We start from the raw sequence: 19,951 nt of genomic DNA on the forward strand, positions 1-19,951 counted from the left end.
CCAGGGAGTCTCTGCTCTCAAGTAAAACTTGAATGATCAAAAAATGATTTCAATGATTTCACTTTTACCTGTCCAACATTTTGGTGCTGGCCCGTTCCAACTTCTCTAGTATCTGGGGAAGTTGGGTGTCATCATCGTATGAACCTCCCCAGCCAAGAACCCGGGCAAGGTCATTTCCAGTACCCAAAGGCAACACTCCCAGCTGACACTAGAAAAGAGCACAACAAGGCAGCCTCAGGCAGGGTGAGAAAAAGGGGCTATTACAGTTCTACACATCTCTGCTGAGCTGGTGAGTATACATTCATGTTAGATAGTAATGAAAACAATTAGTACTTGCCTGTTTATTCAAGTTGAGCTTATCAATTTCTGACAAAACCCAACCTACACTTCCATCTCCTCCACAAACAAGAATCCGAAAATTGTCAAACTTCTGGAATAATCTTAAACTGAAAGTAAAAAGTATTTTATTTTAATATAAATAAATAAAATTCACTTTCCCTATTTCTTTGTTATTCTGCATTTACTGGTATTCAAGTTCAAATTAAATATAAGAACTCTTACATACTAATTATTCTATAAAGTTCATTTAAGTATAGTTTTAACTCAAGCAAACCTCTGAATCACAAAGACAAAAGGGGATTGTAAGTAGAAATGGAGTCAAATTTAAAGAAAAGCAAAGGAAGAAATGGGAAAAGAAACAAACAAAGGAAGCGGAACCCAGGAAAGAGAATGAAAAGTAAGTGATATGAGATGGTAGACAGTGATTTTTCTCTTTCCATTACCAGACTAAGTGATTTCGTTAAGCACAGCTAATTATAAACCAGGAGTGGGAGATCTAGGGCACTGAGCAGCACTTGAGGCGGTTTTAACAGGGACCCACCCAACCTTGTCAATGCATCACTTTTTGTACTCCCTGTCTGTTTTTCCTCCTCCTCTTCTCCGAGTCTCAGGCCAATCCCTTTACTTCTATCTTTCTTCCTCTCAACTTGTGACATATCCTACCTCCTGAATGTACGTTTGATAACTCAAGTATTGTGGAAAATCTAAAAAGTATGTTATACAGACAATCTCAAGAAGTTTAACAAAGAGACTGCCTTTGGTGGGAAAAAATCAATGTCAAGAATATAAGATATTGGAATTATTAAGGATTATTAAACAGATGTATTATAAAGGGTGACGAAGCAATGGAAGAGACAAAGGTGAGAGGAGAGGCCACATAAGGAAATGCCAGGACCCAAACAAAAGAAAGCAAGGATGTCTAAGCAGCTAAGAAAGAAGCAGGGTACACATGAAAAAGACCCACACCCAGGTGACCAGAAGGGCCTGAACTTAGTAAGAAAAAGGCAATGGAAATGAGAAGGAAGACTCTTGAAGGAACAGAAGTGAAAAAAAGCACAGAAAGAGATATAGAAGATAGGAAAGTGTTAAATTACAAAACAAAGAAGGCCTTTTCAGGCATTAGCATTTAAAAATCCCCATTTCTACTTTCATGTTCATGAGTTAAGGTGATGAGAACCCTACAGAAAAGCTGAGTTGGCATAAGTAAACCATACAGAGATGGCGGGGCTCTGGTTCAAATGACACGATCAATGTAAATCATGTACACCCACAAAAAAATGTACGGAAAAATGCCTCAAGGCATATTCTTCTCACTGAAAATATTATTTCATTTTTTTTCAGATTTTACATTTAAATGACATTCCAGATAGATGAAACAATTAACAAAAGTATTTCTTTGCCATTTGTATGAAGTGAGTCTGAAATCCTTGAGAAACTGACTTACAGACCCACGACAATTCTGTGCTTTGGTTAAGTACTTGACCGTATTATATATAATCAATACTAGCCTTCCATACAAATCATTTTCTGAGGTCATTTTGTATTTCTATACTTACACATTTATCTGTCTTAGAGCTAAGCATGCTGTGAGTGCTTGTTTAATCTATAGTGTAAAACATTTTCTAAACAAATTTTGTTATTTTTAGCACGTAAGGCAGTTACACAAATATCATAATGTGTTAAATTTATAATTAGAACTTTAAAAAGAGAGAGAGGAGTAACAAGATCAACACAGAGGTGTCTAGATGAACTGGAGACATCTGTCATGAACTGGAGAGCCAGGCATATTTCATGTTCAGTGCTCCATTTCACTCAAAAGGGATTTATCAATAATCAATTACCCTAAATAAGGGCCTCCATTCATTAAATCAAACACCTGAGCCGGATTTAGTAACTGTTTAAATCGTCGGAGGAACTTGACTCCCTGATTATCTCCACTCTTAGAATTGACAAAAACCAGCAGAGGACTAACACAGAATGAGAACGTTGCTCTGCAGAAACCTGGAAGAAAACACAGGACAAGATCAGGACACACAGCTTCTCTCCTCAACTGCTAACAAAAACTCAGAGAAAAGAAGAGAAATTCATAAGAATAAAGAACTATGTTCATTAAGTTAAAAATTAGCCAACAAAATGGAGATAGTTTGTTATTTACATACCGAGAATATATGTTATCTTTTAAAATATGCTCTATAATGAAAAACTATAACAAATATTATAAAAGTATTAATCACAGATAATTTGAGATATATGACCTGCCTTAACACACTTATATAAGAAAAACCAATCATAGTTTGTGTTCATATTCATTGCTATAAAATACTTTAACTGCTCCTTGATGAGACCTGAGCAAATACTTTAAAATTTATAACAGAACCATGACATATCACGGCTTACAGAGGGAGGGCTTTTAATAGAACAGGTTTTTTTTTCAATCAATTTTTTAGAGGCTTATATTATAGCCTTATACCTGTAAGATCCATTGGTATAATTTACACAAAATGTTTGAAAATCATAATGTACTTTATCAATGCAAAACACTGATAATATAGGGTAAAGGCCTTTCATAATATGGTTTGCTTAGAAGAAAGTTACTAATACGCTATTCCCAAACCAGTGTTGTAAATGGGTTCCTCAGCACTTAGAACTAAGTTGTAAGATTCTAGAAAAAGTGAATTGACTTATAGTAATATAAATTCCTGCAATGAAGCTGTAAGAAAACAGCCCTGGCTGGTGTGGCTCAGTGGCTGAGTGCTGGCCTATGAATCAAAGGATCACCACCAGTTCAGTTCCCAGCCAGGGCACATGTCCGGGTTGTGGGCCAGGTCCCCAGTAAGGGGCGTGCAAGAGGCAACCACACATTGATGTATCTCTCCCTCTCTTTCTACCTCATTTCTCCCTCTGTAAAAATAAATAAATAAAATATCTTAAAAAAAGAAACTAGAAGAAAACAGATTTCTAAATAAGAGATCATGATTCATGGAGTAATAAAAACATTTACAGAAATTTACTTTTTCAAATTACATTTTGGCACAGAACGATGATCTTATTTGCTTAAATGTACAATCTAAAAGTCTTATACACAGCAATTTCACCAACATGTTTACAGCTATGTTAATTTTTTAATGTTCTCTTAAAAATTAAATGTACTGTTCAGCAAGTTAAATAGATTTATTATATAAAGAGTGATAAGAGTAACTAGTTACAATTCTGTTCATTTTAGGAAAATAAATATACACATCAACTTTTCGATATACCAGGAATATCCATACACTGCTGCTACATACCATCAGAATCAGTGCTGTTTAGTGCAATTGGAGGTATGATAGACACTTTACACTGGCCAAGTGGACATATAGGATGGTATAAGTCTTTGCAGGCAGTGTGTACCTAATAACAAACAAATACACTTTTAAGAATCATAAAAACAATCCAGTATTTAGTTATATTGTAAATTGTATCTAAGTAACTGATAAATTAAGGATCAACTATATCACAAAATGTTCAGTAATTCATAAATTACTTTAATGGCACAATATTTATGCTTCTAAGGAATGGGCTAATCATTTTAGCGATGGGAATCTGATTTTGTCTGCATAGCTTATTTTCGTGATATAGTAAGTGCTTGTGAAGACAAGGCAAGAGGTGAGAAGAGAAAGAAGTGCAGAGGAAGGGAGAGAAACTAACCAGTATGCCTCAGTATCGCTGTCCATTAAGAAAACACAAAAACTGACAACACCTACCTTATGAAATCCTTACAGAATTAATGAAAATAAAATCATTATTATATCCACTCTTTCTGTAACAATCCTGTAACTTTTTATTCACACTTCTTTTATAATATTTTCATGTTACTATAGTTACAAGTATATCCATGCCTATATTCCCAGCTAGACTTATAGCCTCGTAAGGAAAAGGAAAAGGTCCTATTATCATATATTCATCTGTACATCATAGGCTACATAGTAAATGTAGAAACAAAGTTTCAAGGTCACTCCAGATACCACTGAAAACAAAAAACACAGCGTTAACTTACTTATTAAGTGGGACACAAGCAACTTTTAATACTTTATATACTTAGCTCCAAAGCCTTTATGTTCTAACCAATAAAAGCAGATATTCAATATTTCATAAAACATTTAGTATGGCATAGTTCATTAGTCCTTTTAGATAACTGGCATATTAATGAAACATGCATTTATCCAAACTTTTGGGAAAGTAACTGAAATGTAATAGTAATTCTTGTTCTGCTAATGACCTAATTTTAGATAGTTTCCTAATTTGATTTATAATAACAATCCAAAATAATTTTACAAAAACAAGCATGCACAGATAGTTTTAACAGGAAAAAAATAGAGTAAAACTGAAAAACACAATAATGTTAAATGAGAAAGGTGGAAGATAAAATTGTACCTTCGCTATTTTTACAGAAAATGTAAAACTATGTCTAGAGAGTAACAACAACTGGAAAAATTAGGAGTCGACTCATTAAGGTTGTGGAGCTGATCTGATTTTTCACTTAGATGACTGTGTTTAGACAATATTCTGCTGGTAGAAACTCCTATTTTAAAGGCAAGACAATATATAAACAGATAAATAAGAGTGCATACGAAGTACAGAGGAAGGGGTGGCTCAGAGACCCACACATCTAACAGGCAGGGTGGAGCCAGAACGGTTCCACAGTAAGGTGATATTTAAGTCTTCCAGGAAGAAAAAGGGAAAAGACATTCCAGAATGCTCTCTTCTATAATCTGTAATAATATTATTAGCGAAATCTTTTAAAGGTGAAGGTGAGTAGAGTGAGCAAATATAAAAACTAATTTACCTTCACTGTTAAAGTTAGTAAAATTTAAAAACTATTGACTAAATACAAGTAGAAACCTATATACTGCAGGTGAAGACAATTTATATAATACTTTTAAAAATACTTCATTACACATGACCTTTAAAAACCAGCTGAAGTTCTTGAAGCGACAGACTCAGACCCCAAGAGAACTAGCAGCAGGTACACACATCACTGGTTGTCCCCTCACCCCTGCCAAACCCAACCTTAGGTAGGATGGAAATTGAAAATCTTGCTTAGGGAGCACTCCTTTAAAATTAAGGAATGGCAAAAGAGGGTTTTAGGGTTTGTGGTTACACCAAAATTCCAAAGAGAGAGAGTCTATATTAGTATAGTCTATAATATATTAAATGGGATAAAAGAAAGGAAAAGTATGCCCATGGCTAACAAGAAGAGGCAACTGATGAAGAATAAATAACAAAAGGACAAAGAGAATCATGTTTGATTTAAAAATGAAAAGGAAACACAAATTACTTGCTAGGCCTGAGTAAAATATTATAGGACTTATTTTCCTTTGTGGTCTATGGAATCAATCTCAATACAAAACCAACACATCACACATCTCTTACATTTGCTGATCGACACCATACTTACTGAAGGCAATGTTTTTCCCCCACCCTTTTTTGGGTGGGAGGGATGGGGAGCGGGGCAGCTGAAGTACAAGACTTAAAGCAAGACAAATCGGCCCAATGCAAGGCAATCTCTGTCACAGTAGCAGAGCATCACCCAGTGCTAAGATAAGCACTCACAGCTACTGCCTCCTGGCCCTACTATCTTTTAGTCCCCACGCCACTCACTGTGTGGCCTGGTTCACTCTCCAAGTCCTGCTCTGACTGCCCACGTGCGTGCAGAGGCCCAGTCCTCACACGGTCCAGCACAGACTGGCTGGTGCCATGTTATGTTCAGTGTGCTTCTCTCCTCTTTCTTGCACAAGCAAGAAAGCTTTAAAATATGTATTTAAATGAAGAGTTTAACACATGGCCTACTTAACTCAGTACTCTGTCAGAGAACATCCACAGGATAGTAGCAAAATTACATTTTGTATGCCAGTCAAAATTTGGTGGCTTTCTATACATAACACATAGTAAAACAGGCCTGAAATAGCAACCCACTGAGGGTGACTAAAGCATAATGAAAAACAATAAAACCAGGGAATAGGTCTTTAGACAAAAGAACTATATAACAAGAGTAAGTATTACAAAAAGGGTATTTGAAAAAGTAACACCTTGAAAAAGATAAATATTACAGTGGGTACATGTGCTACCAGGCTTTGCTGGGTCATAAATACTTTGCCTCTAAACCACAGGAGCTAATTAAAAAATACTCACCATCGTTTTACACCAAAGGCATTTCCAATCTTGTAGACGAAGAACACTGCCACAGGTTTTGTCGCAGACAGCACATTTGGCACTTACAGGCAAGTTACCCTCTAGCCACTGGTGAGGCATAGCCACCTGTGCAGCAGGAATAAAGGACAGTCAAATTAAAGACTGTGGAGCACACCATTCTTACCCCAGGGAAGCTATACAATAATTTCTTACTCTGTGAATCAAATAATATGTATCATCATGGCACGCACTCATTTACTCCACATTTATTGAGCATGTACTATGCCCCAAGCACTGTAGAGGTAGAAAGATAAGTAAGACTAAATCTCTAGCCTTCAGAATTTGTAGTACAGTTGAGGAGAAAGGAATATAAATGGCACCATATTACAGTGATCACAAAGTGCTATCAGATCGTTTATGCAAGGTACAATGGAGGCAAGATTTTGAAGGTGGGGGCACAGTTGAGAGGAGGCCCCAAGGTCTGAGAAGTCAAGATCTGAGCAGGCAGCTGAACTAAGCCTTAGAGACATCCTCATTTGCCAGGTCAGCAACGCCAGCCCCACACCACTCTGGGGCCTATTCACATTTCCCTTCAAGTTTAAGAGCTGAAGGAACCATACAGGATGTAATTGAAAATAAAAACTCATAATTTCCCAAACTCTTCCATTTAATAGTAAGAGTAAATATTCCCATCTAAATCTGTCATTATTTTCTACTGGACAGCGAATCAAAGGGAAGAGGTACTGGGAAGAGATCCGAGATAGAACACGGCTTACTCCATCTTCGTCCTCGATGATGTCCTTCCCAATGGAGGCCAGAGTCGTCCATTTGCAGTTGTTTGTTGCCCTCACTGCACACCTTTTGTGAGCCTTGAATTTACATACTAAAAAAATAAAGGAGACCATTTCTACATACTTGTGTACTTTTCGACAAATGATTAAAGGAAATCACAGTGTGAAATTTTACAGGGTTGGAGGGTGAAAGGAAAACAGTATCTTAAAAAGTTCAAATTACTCTTCAACAATAGTAATGGTATTCTATAAAGCAAACACGGCTATGTATTCAAGAAGCACTTTTATTACGCTATGAGTTGCTACTTAGATTCCATTTAGTCATAAAAGAAAATTAGAAAAAAACACAAAAGAATTGGTTCTTGAGGAGAAAGGAAACAACTGACACACAGAGAACTAAACACAACTCAGTAAAACATGGGTGCTAGTGACATCCATTTCTTACTGGGTGCTAATTACATAAACCTGTTTAATTTGTGAAAATCCAATGAGCTGTACGCTTCTGAAACTTAAAAAGTGTGCAAATACCATTAAGAGAAACAATGAGGTAATTCAAAAGAGTTCTGAATTGCAAGTATGTCAAGACACTTTCCAGGAACCATGGGAAATAGCCTGACAAGGATCACAGAGATGGGCCACCAAGTACTGTGTTGGAATGCCCACAAGAAAATATAGAGGAAAGAAATAATGAGGTGGTGTTCTCACTATATGCTGAGGGAATCATTTAGCTGGGGGAATCGTTATTTCCCCCCACTAAATTACCATGAAGGGGCCTACAAAACAAATAAGAGACACTGAAAACTATGTAACATGGATGAAAGAACCGGAAGACAGACAAATGAAAAGATTCTGTGCTCATGGACTGGGAAGAATTAATATTGTTAAAATGCGTATACTACCCAAAGCAATCTACAGATAGATTCAATGCAATCCCTATCAAAATTCCAATGACATTTTTCACAGAACTAGAATAAATAATTCTAACATTTATATGGAATCACAAAAGACCCCAAAGGGTCAAAGCAATCTTGAGAAAAAAAGAAGAAAGCTGGAGGCATCATGCTCCCTGACTTCAAGAAGAAACTCTCTCTCATGTGCTCCCAACTGTAAACCTGCTTTTATCCTGTCCTGTATATTATAAAGTTGTAATAATCAAAACAGTATCGTGTTGGTATAAAAAAGACATATAGATCAATAAATAAAGAGCCCAGAAATAAATCTATGCATGTATGGTCAGTTAACTTATGACAAAGAAGCCAAGAAAATTAAATGAAGGAAAGACAGTCTTTTCAATAAACTATGTTGAGAAAACTAAACAGCCAAATGCAAAGTAATAAAACTGGGCTATCCCTTATACCATGTACAAAAATTAACTCAAACTGTATTAAAGAATTAAAAGTAAGATCTGATGATACCATAAAACTACCAGAAGAAAGAATAGGCTGTAAGCTCTAAGAAGGACTACACCAAACTATAAAGTGTCTGCACAGCAAAGGAAACCATCAACAAAATGATAATGCAATCCACTCAGAGGACAAAGTAAATGCAAATCACAGATCTGGTAAAAGGTTGATATCCAAAATATATAAAGAAGTCATATAACACAATAGCAAAATACAATTTGTTTTAAAAAATGGGCAGAAGGATCTCTTAAGTGACATTTTTCCAAGTAAGACATATGGATGGCCAACAGGTATATGAAAAGTTTCTTAGCATTACTAATCATCAGTAAAATGCAAAAACCACAGTGAAATATCACCTCATACCTGCTAAAATGGCCATTAGCAAAAAGACAAAAAATTACAAGGGTTAGTGAGGTTCTGAAGAAAAGGGATCCCTTGTGCACTGTTACCAGGAATCCAAACTGGCACAGCCACTATGAAAAACAGTATGAAGGTTACTCAAAAAATTAAAAACAGAACTCCCACATGATACAGCAATCCTACTTCTGAGTATTTACCTAAAGAACATGAAAACACTAACTCGAAAAGATGTCTGCACATCCATGTTCATTGTAGCATTATTTACAATAGTCAAGATATGGAAACAACCTGAGTATCCATTGATATATGAATGAAAAAAAATGTGAGAAAGATATATGGAATATTTTTCAATTATAAAAAAATGGGACCTTGCCATTTGAGACAACATGGATGGACTTTTGAGGGCATTATGCTAAGTGAAATGTCAGACAAAAAACAAATACCATATGATCTCACTTTTATGTAGAATATAAAAAACAACAATCTAACTCACAGGTGCAGAGAACAACAGTTTGGTTGCTAGAGGTGGGGGATTGGGAGGGTGGGCAACATGGATAAAGGGGAGTCAAAACATACAAACCTCCAGTTATAAAATAAGTCAGTCGTGGGGATGTAATATATAGCATGGTAACTATAGTTAGTTAGTAACACTGTACTGTATATTTAAAAGTTGCTACATTGCTAAGAGAATAAATGTTACAAGTTCTCACCACAAGCAAAAAAAAAAAAACTCTGTAACTATATATGGCTACAGTAGCTTAGACTTATTCTGGAAATCATTTGCAATATATACAAATACCGAGTTAAAAAAAAAAAGACAGGGAGAGAAGTTAAGAGGAAACAGCCATAAAAGAAGCAGCACAGATATGAAAAACAAGTAAACCACAGGTTTGGAAAATTAACCCTTGCTTATAAAAATCACCACTTGGCTACCATTAAACTTATCCTTCTAAGGACACAAATTATCCGAACGTTAGTGGATTCTGATGTCACACAGGTTTCTGACTTTTCAGATAAATGGTTAAAAGTAGAGATCACTTCAGTGGAAATATTAATAATATGGTAACCGTTGCTAAATTCTAATTGTAAGGTGGCTCCCCTTCACATGATTTTGAATTTCTAACAGTAAGCCATGAATAAACTAGAAATGATGGCTGACACACCATTCTTTTTAGGAAAACCTAATGTAATGTAGTATGTAAACTAAAGAGCCAAGTATGTATAACAGTCAAATGTTCAAATGCTTCAAGTATGAGGAACAGCCCATATGGAAATGGTCACTTACACTAACCCGGTTTTCCCCATCTGCACAAACTGGAAATGTTTCATTTACATGCTTTTTTGTGTTCACTCACAAATTTTTTCCTAGAAATTATACTATTTTTGTGATAAATGACTTTGTAACTACAGCACAGACTTCACACAGACTACAGTAATTACTGAATTGAATTTTATTGCTGATAAATACTGTAAAAAAGAGCACTTAGAAGTAAGCTTAGCTTGAAAACCAATTTGAGCATTTTGTTCCAATACAAGTGACTATTTTAAAACTATGGTTAGTTAGTGTCTCTAGGCCTTTTCATCTGTTACAATATTGCTCAAAAGCGTGGTCCTAGTTTTAATTTTATCTGCAACATAATGCCCAGACTGCTTTTTAAGTACAAGGAAGTACCTGACATTAATGGTCAATTAACTACTTTCTAAGAGGCAAAGAAGTAAAAAAGGGCAATAGGGTATAATTTCATGGCTTTTTAAAATTTTGTTACTCAAAATCAAGCAGCATATTAAAAACAGACACCACAGATTTGTAATAATAAAGGGCTTCTTAAAATGATTCTCAAAAATTGAAAAGTTGCTTAATATACAGTAACAACAACAACAGAAACCAGGCTGTAATTATGGTCACTAAGAAGTGGAAATGATTAACAGGCACCTTAACTTTGTTAGGTAACAATTAAGTTTCTCCAAACAAGTTATTCTGAAATGAAGCACTTTCCCCTGACCTGTAAAGCCATTATTTTAAAACTCTAAGACTTATAAAATATACTAACATATAACAAAATTATGATTTTTTATTTTAATATTTATTCAGCCTTTTCTACAATGAGTCTTTATGTATTCAATCATGGTTAAGATAAAATTTGTAAGTTGATATATTTGATACTGTTAATTAAAAAAATCACCATTTAACTTTTTTGTTAAATTGCTATTTAAATAATAAAGAATAATTATGCTCTGAAATTACAATTAACAACCTCAATTGATTTAGGGGATTATTTATGAAAGTTTTTTTCTTCTATTTTTTCATATATTTTATATGTGAAAGGTTTCAAAGTAATAATTTTAGTCATTACTCAACACAAACCTGGAAGACGAATGAATCCATACAGCCTTGTTTCATTGTGTCAAACAAAGGCACAGATGAAATAAATTTAGCAAGGCTGCACGCACTGGAAGCTGGATTCTATTCTAACACGGAGGTTTTCGTTGTCACTGTTGAATAAATTTTTCTTGTATTTGTATCTCTGTTATAACTTGAATCCCCTTGCATTCCGTGGCTTTAGTTTTATTAAGCAGGTAGTTTATTCAGATTAGGGGGGCTTCCCTGAAGTTTAACTGTGATTACAATAAAAATATCCTAAATACCCATATTCTCATAAAATAAGAATGTAATTTTTTATATATTCATAAAACCCTTGGGATTTTTAAAACCTCTGCTACAGTTCCAAAAATACTAATAGTCAAAAAGCTGTAGATTTATGATTTTGATCAGCAAAAAAAAAAAAGGAATACTACCATAAATTCCTCTAACAATGTAATTTAAAAGCACAATAGAGACTTTTTAAAAACTCAGGAAGACTTCATTATTAACTGAGTAATATAACAACAAATTTATTTAAAGACTTTAAAGTTTCTTATTCTCAGCAGCTGGTATAATTTTCATTTTTCTTTTAAAATGCTTAGAAAAATATTCAGTCACCCCACTATCAATCTCAATTTCTAAACAAATACATTTAATAATGTGTAACTCTCAAATCATATGGGTGCCACAGAGTACCTCATAGCAGTTTTAGCATTTTGGGGATGAGAGACTAGACAGTAATAGTAAGAAGACCTTCAAGATAATGCCACTTGTCACAGAGCTGGCAAGAGTTACTCAGAGCTATAGGAAACCTTTAATATTATTAAAGTCATAAAGGCCAGTTATAGCTTTGTTTGCAATCATTCTTAAAATTAAAAAAAATGTTTCATGTCTCTTCTAAATATTCATTTTTATTATTTTAATGCACCAGGTCATGATGCAATCTGTATTTATTTTTTTCCTTGATACATTTCTTATGAGGCATAGTTAAAATTTCTATAATTTACTTGACTAGAAAAGTAGGTTTATTGCATGTATTCTCTCATTTAATTTCCATAAGGTTTTATGAAATAAAAATGACTATTATCCCCATTTTATAGACGAGGAAATAAAAGTCTGAATGAGTTAGACTATTTCCCCAGGTTACAACATGAAAGGCTGGAAGTGAAACTGGAATCAAGAGAGTGCTGAGTGCAGAGCTCCACTCTTAACCACTATGCTGTGTCATTTTAAGTAGCTGAATTAATGACATTTCTCAGATCTTATCATTTAAAATGAATTAAAACTGTGGCTGTTTTATTATTTAATTATAAAAAGTTATACTTAAATTACTCAAGAATTTTTTGTATTAGAGGAAAAAAAAAAGCTAGTAATAGTATTATAGATAGTTCAAAAGTAGTACACAATGATGTGATTACTGACGTATAAAATTAAAACAACCTAAAGAAGTTACCCGTTGCCCTCACTGGTCTGGCTCAGTTGGTTGGGCATCACCCGCAATGTGAAAGATTGTGGGCTGGATTCCTGATTAGGGCACATGCCTGGGTTGCGGGGTTGGTCCTGGTCACTGTGCATATGAGAGGCAACCAATTTATGTTTCTCTCTCACATTAGTGTTTCTCCTCTCTCCCTCATTTTCCCTCTCTCTAAAGATAAATAAATAAAATCTTTGAAGAAGTTATGACTTTTTTCTTGGTAATTATGAAAGTATTTCCTTTTAAGTGGTCGTTGCTGTTAAATTAAAAAATAATCTGCAAAGTCTAAAATGAAAACACAGGCCTTATTTTTAGAAAACTTTAAGTAAAAGAATGGCATTAATTTAAATTAAATATACTTGAAAAAACAGAAAACAGTGTTTAAAACAATGCAATGTAAGTAACAATCAGAAATTGTGTCAGAGTATAGACTATCCTCCCAGAAAGTTTTGTTCTCCATTATCAATCACAACAGAAAAAGAATACTTAAAACTGGAATGATCATACAAAGTCCAGAGATTTTTTTCTAGTCAGTAGCTACTAGTTCCTCAGGAATAAAATACTTCCTTCAAATTATTTTATATTATCTATTCCTGAGCCAAAATATTAGTCTTATGTGTGCAGACCTCCACTTTAAACCACCATAAAATGTAAACACTCCTCTTCCACTGACTTGCTCTCAGATACTCTCTCCACCCAACAGAAATGTTTTCCTGTGGGGATTTTTCTCTGTTCTCTTCTCAGAAATACTGACAGCAAATGCAATGCTACAGTACCTTCGCAGGACAGGCCATGGGAGGTGACTCCAGAAAGACTTTCTCGGCACACATTACAGAAAGTGGGTCGGGCATGGGAGCAGGCGTACCAGTTGTGCATCCCTGAGAAATGTTCCACATTAAACTGGGCCACCTAAAAATGAGACGTTAGCACAGATCTGCCGAACAAGAGAACAAGACTATAGACACTGAATATATGGAATGTATATAGTTATGATTATAATGTTAAAATCCGTATTTTCATAACTAAAACACTGTAAGTAAAACTAATGCATTATCAGGTAATGCATTTCAAGTTACTGAATGAATCTACACATAATTATTTTTGCAGAAAACAGCATCAGCTCTTTGGTTAACATTCTCTATGAACATGAGGTGACAGAAGAGATGCAACTCTACCTCGTAGGGTTCTCTGGTCTGTACAGACTTCAGAGAGCTGATCCAATCCTCCATCTCCTTTCTGTTCTCAGCACATAGCATTAGTCTTCTGAATGGAGTGATTATCTGAAACAGATAATTCAATCTAATGACGGTTAATAACCAACAAGAGAGGCTATTGTAAAACCTAACATCTTACAAGGTACTCCATTTCTAATCTCTGAGTCCTTACTTCCTTGAATAAAGTAAGAGTCTGTAAAGTAATTGAATTTAGTTCTATGAGTATGATACAATGTGGTCTAGGAAAGAAAATTCTAAGGAAACTTTTCTTGACTTTGATCTCATTGCTATGTACTTATCAGGCTTTTTAGCCCTTTACCAAAAGCTATGAACACAAATAAGTAATATATTCTTATTTCATAAAATATATCTTAAAAATCAATTCTAAATATACTTCAAAACAATTTATTGTAAGTTTAGAATTAAAAACTGAAAATCAAGGCATGCAGTGTGATTTTATAATTGGCTTACATAATATCAAAAACATTGTTATTAAATTGCCTGTTTTAATATGATTTATATGAAGGATTTTTTTCCCATCGTGTAGAACACCACTTTACTATTTTTTAGTGAAAGCAGGGAAGAATTAGCATTAAAGTTCTTTAGCTGGCTTTAAGGGAAAAAATTGTGACTTTCACCTGTTTTCATATCATTAGTAATGAAGGCAAATTAATTAAGAATCTTAATGCAAGTGAAATGGAAACTTCTTGCTGTTATAGCACCAAAAGTGATTCAAAGTGGGATTCTGAAATAACTTGAAAGAGCTCCCATTTATGTGTGAAAATATTCTGGTTGTAATCCTGAAACTGATAAACCCTAAGCATTTGCTGCAATAAGAGACTATTTATTTACTCATGAAAAGAGGAGCAAAATGTTACATTCCTAAAAACTATTCCCAAATAATAAATTACATATTCATTTATATATCAAGTAAGTTTTCTCAGACTAAAAGGCATTTGATCAAGTGATAAACTACATACTGCATTACAGAACAGATTTCCCAAGTAATGACATAGCACTAATCATCTTAATTTTAAAAAGGAACTCCTTCCAAAAGGAGTAAACTAACAAGCCTCAGTCACTACTGTTCAGCTTGGCAAATAAATAAGTTCATTACTCAAAACTATAGAAATCAGTTTATAAATGAAGTTTCAACTAAGAAAACCAATCTTAGCTACTCACCAGTCAGGGCCTCCTCTCATTTGTCATTACCTCAGGCTACAACATCCTTCCCTAAACCACAAGGCCCTAAATACATCTCACAGGCACTCCCACTTACATACAGCTGGCCAGAGTCACATGGAAGAAGAACACCAATCATAGCTTTGGGTTTGGGGTAACTGCCTACAAAATTGCAGAGAACCTCCCCTTTGCATTTTCTTGTTTTCCAGTACCCTCTTTGGGTAAAGCTTATTAGCAGTTGGTCACTTCTCTTCTTCAATAAATAGTTAATGCAAAGAGCAATGCCTCCCTCATTACTTAGGAGCCAAATGGATACTTTATTGCTTCAAATGTTTTTTTGAGACAGCTCACCAAAAGCAGCAGAGCAATGCCATTAGATCATAATACACTCCTGGCTCTGATGACTGGCACGGCATGCTTGAAATCTCAATGTTCACTGGGCTGAATACATCTGATATTTACCCCCCAAAATATCACCTCAGGTGTCTTATATAATGTAACTATAAAGATTCCCTGTCTTTCATTCTGATATTATAGTGAGATAAACATTACTCAGATAAATAAACCAGGCTTGATATCTTATTCTTTAATTTTGTTTTGTTTAATTCTAAGTAAAGCAGGATGTCTGAGATTTTTAACTATCCTTAATGCTCTTACATTCTTTCAAAGTTACCATGAATTCAATAAAAAGGGAGAAAGAAGAATAAATAGCTTCTCATTATTCCTGTCATTTTTGGAACTGCATGTCTCAACTCTAAAGCATTTCAGCAATAAGAATAATGCATGTATCTTATACACTGAAAACACCAGAAATTTCTCCTTTTTAATAAAAATTTGTTTAAAATGAATGATCATAAGCACATAAAGATTTAACACATTTTAAAAATAATAATTAAGTTTTTAAGAGCCAAAAAAGATTAGAAATAATTTTGATTTAAGAAATCCACTGATTATAAAGTTACATTAAAAGAAGTAGGTATGAAAAAGAAAATGTTTTTTTTAAAAAGACAATGTTTCATAAACCACGCACTGCAGAGGAGTCTGGCTTTTACGGCTGCACCACCAAAATCACCCCAGTGAGCAGCCCGGAGCTGCCCAGGAAGCCTGGAACATTTGGGGGGGGGGGGCGCCTTTTCTCCTTTAGGGGATGGTCAAGACTTTAAATAAATAAGGTCATCCCTCATTAGCTTTCAATGTTGAGTCCCCTTCCTACCTCTTATTTAAATTCTTCCCCATCCCCGACCTTGGTAGGAAAAGGAATTAGACTTGTTAACTGACAGGCGCTGCTTGTATCCTAAGTGAACCCCATTACTCTACAGAGTTTTCTCATTCAAATTTTTATTAGGAAAACATTTGGGGAGCAGCAAACCCTGAAGTTACTTTTTTAAGTAAAGTGCATCTTACTTACTTACAGGGTAAGTAACTTTCTTACTCTGAAAGTACATCTGACTCAGCCTTTTCATTCTGACAAATGAGTAGGAGAGAGATGGAAGGATAAAGAGATGAGGGGAGGGAGTTATTCCCAGGGAAGACTGTCTGAGCCTGCTGGGGGCCAAGGCCAGAATGTTAGGGGACTTTCTACATTTCTTGAAGAACCTGCAGCTTACCTCTCTTAAAGTGCCCCTTAGCCCCTATCCTCATCTCAACCCTACTCTTATTCTGTCTTCCTACTATTCCAACATTCTCAATTTTTTTCAGGCAAATCTAAATTTATTTCATTAATTAGTTTTTACAAAATTTAACCACCAGTCCCACCTCAGGTCCCAGAACATATCTATCTGTCTGTTCATGCATCCCAGCATTTACTGAGCACATCAAACATGCCAGAACCGGGGTGGGGGGCTCAAACCATATGGTCTTTGCCTTAATAATCTAGAAGGAAGACAAGGGAGCAAACCAAGATTTACTTGTCTGAAAAAGAGCTATACAAGGAGATGTACAACAGAGAGACATCTAGTCAGTCTGTCTCCTAAATGCTACCTCAAATAACATACAAACTCCCCACTAGTGGGGATATTACTCCGCTTTGAGAGTTACTGGCCTATAAGGGTTAACCAAAAATACTACTATATGTGCATAATCAAGTATTTCTCAGTCTGGTAAAGCATGTGACTATATGAGAGATACAGGTAATATGGCACTAAATACATAAAATTTTATAGAAGAGTAGCATAGCATTACATTAAGACTTTAAACACAGAGCTTTTCCATTTCATGTAGTCCCGTTTGTTTATATTTTCCTTTATTTCCTTTGCCTTAGGAGAAATATCAGTAAAAATGCTGCTATGCAAGATATCCAAAATTTTACTGCCTGTGTTTTCCTCTAGGATTTTTATGGCATCATGACTTATATATTTAAGTATTTTATCCATTTTGAATTTATTCTGGTGTATGGTGTAAGATGATGGTCTAGTTCCATTTTTTTTTTGCATCTTCCAGTCCATTTCATTGGACACCAACACCATTTATTGAGAAGAGTATCTTTACTCCATTGTGTACTTTTGCCTCCTTTGTCAAATATTAATTGACCATAAAGAGCTGAGTTTAATTCTGGGCTCTCTATTCTGTTCCACTGATCAATGTATCTGTTCTTATGCCAGTACCAGACTTTTGATTACAGTGGGCTTGTAGTGTACTTTGATATCAGGTATTATGATGCCTCCACTTTGTTCTTTCTCAAGAGTGCTGAGGCTATTCTGGGTTATTTTTGGTTCCACATAAATTTTTGGAATGTTTGTTCTAGATCTGTGAAATTGGTTTATTAATAGGAATTACACTGAAATCTATAGATTGCTCTGGGTAGTATTAAAGAAACCATCTTCGAAATGAAAAGGAAACCAACTGTATGGAAGAATGTATCTGCCAATGATACAGTGGACAAGGGTTCAATCTCCAAAATACATAAAGAACTTAATACAACTAAACACGAGGAAGACAAATAATCCAGTTAAAAAATGGGCAAAGGACCCAAATACACATTTCTCCAAGGAGGACATACAGAGGGCCCACACACACATGAAAAGTTGCTCAACATCACTAGCCAACAGAGAGCTGTAAATTAAAACCATAATGAGATACCATCTCACACCTGTCAAAATGGTTTTCATTAATAAATCAATTATAAGTTAGCTGGTGAGAGTGTGGAGAAAAGAGAATCATAGTGCACTGTTGATAGAAATGCAGCCACTGAGGAAAACAGAATTTCCTAAAAAAACAAAAAACAAAAATGAAACTGCCTTTTGACCCAGCAATTCTACTGCTGGGAATGTACCCAAAGAATCCCAAAACACCACTTCAAATTATGCACCCCCATGTTTACAGCAGAGCTATTTACAATAGCCAATATTTGGAAACAGCCTAAGTGCCCATCAGTAGATGAGCGGATAAAATAATCTGTGGTACATTTACACAATGGAATATCATGACACAGAAAGAAATAAATCCTACCTTTTGTGACTGCATCGATGGAACTGGAGACTATTATGCTAAGAGAAATAAGCCAGTCAGTAAAAGACAAATGCCATATGATCTCATAAGAGGAATCTAATGAACAAAATAAATTAATGAACAAAAAAGAACCTCTATGAAGGTTCTCATAAGAAGCATCTTCCTCATAAGAAGCACAGAATCATGGAAGAGACTGACAGCTGTAAAAGGGGGGTGGGAGGGTGGGGACTGAGTGAAGGAAGGTGAAGAGATGACCCATGGACAGGGACAATGTTTGCAGGACTGATTATGGAAGTGGGTGGTGGGCTGGGTGGAGGGGATGAAGGGGAAAAAAGTGGGACAACTGTTATAGTATAAACAATAAAATATTTTTAAAAAGACTTTAAATATACAAACACACCCAGGAGAAAAAGATACATAGCAAAATCCTATGCTGGTTGCTCAGCAAAGCAATTACAGATCATTTTAAATGTTTATTTGTATTGGTTTGTTTTTGTAGTTTCTAAAGTAATATGTAGTACTTCTATAATAAAAAAGTTACTTTTTTTTACTTACAGAAGAATAGAAATATAGAATCTAAAATTTTCCGTTGTTCCAAAGTGGGAGATCTCAAACTCCACTGTACATTGAAATCATCTGGGAGATTTTTTAAAATCCCAATGTTCAGGCCACACTCTATACGATTAACTTAGAACATATGGCGGTGGGACATAAGTACTAGTTGTTGTTGTTTTTAACTCCCAAGTGATTCTAAAATGTAGCCAAGTTCAATAATTACTGCTCTAAGAATATTTTATTTTTCCCCATAACACTGTTAGAACTTGAGAAACAAGGGAAGTTTCTGCAAAAGTGAATTACAGGGAATTGCTAATCTGCAGATTCCCAACTGGAAACCAGTAATGTAACAGTAGTGATTCACAGCCTAAACTTTGAAGTCAAGACTGACCAATGGTACCCTTTCTTATCTGTGTGGCTGTGGACCTGTTTCCTGGAGTCTCTGAAGTTCGGCCTCACCTCTGCTAGGCGGGGACAGAGCAGTAAGTAACTCTCTGCTCTGCACAGTGGTGCAAATTAGTAACATAACCCAAGTAAAGAATTCAGCAGTGTCTGTTACAAAGCCACTACACAATGTTAGCATCACAATTCTTCTTAGCACGGACTAAAATTGAGTATATATGTTTATAATTTCTTCTGTAATGAACATTTTT

At 35.1% G+C, this 19,951-nt stretch overlaps 1 protein-coding gene across 15 annotated transcripts in view; it reads right to left on the reverse strand.

Annotated features, from left to right (window-relative positions):
- Positions 1-19,951, reverse strand: part of DGKH (diacylglycerol kinase eta) — a 215,304-nt gene that overhangs the window by 83,641 nt on the left and 111,712 nt on the right. For 14 of the 15 annotated variants that reach the window (XM_053665422.1, XM_053665419.1, XM_037131674.2 and 11 more), the window contains exons 5-12: positions 14,076-14,180; positions 13,677-13,809; positions 7,287-7,393; positions 6,511-6,636; positions 3,627-3,729; positions 2,181-2,340; positions 338-446; positions 69-208 (exon numbers count right to left, since the gene is read on the reverse strand). In XM_053665422.1, coding sequence (XP_053521397.1) covers positions 69-208; positions 338-446; positions 2,181-2,340; positions 3,627-3,729; positions 6,511-6,636; positions 7,287-7,393; positions 13,677-13,809; positions 14,076-14,180 — 983 coding nt within the window. Of the gene's footprint in view, positions 1-68; positions 209-337; positions 447-2,180; positions 2,341-3,626; positions 3,730-6,510; positions 6,637-7,286; positions 7,394-13,676; positions 13,810-14,075; positions 14,181-19,951 lie in introns of those variants that run through there. The other variant, XM_037131755.2, reaches the window with a different exon arrangement.

The sequence above is a fragment of the Artibeus jamaicensis genome, unplaced genomic scaffold (genome assembly GCF_021234435.1).
Source record: "Artibeus jamaicensis isolate MK-2021 breed Jamaican fruit bat unplaced genomic scaffold, CSHL_Jam_final contig_414, whole genome shotgun sequence".
Classification (NCBI taxonomy): domain Eukaryota; kingdom Metazoa; phylum Chordata; class Mammalia; order Chiroptera; family Phyllostomidae; genus Artibeus; species Artibeus jamaicensis.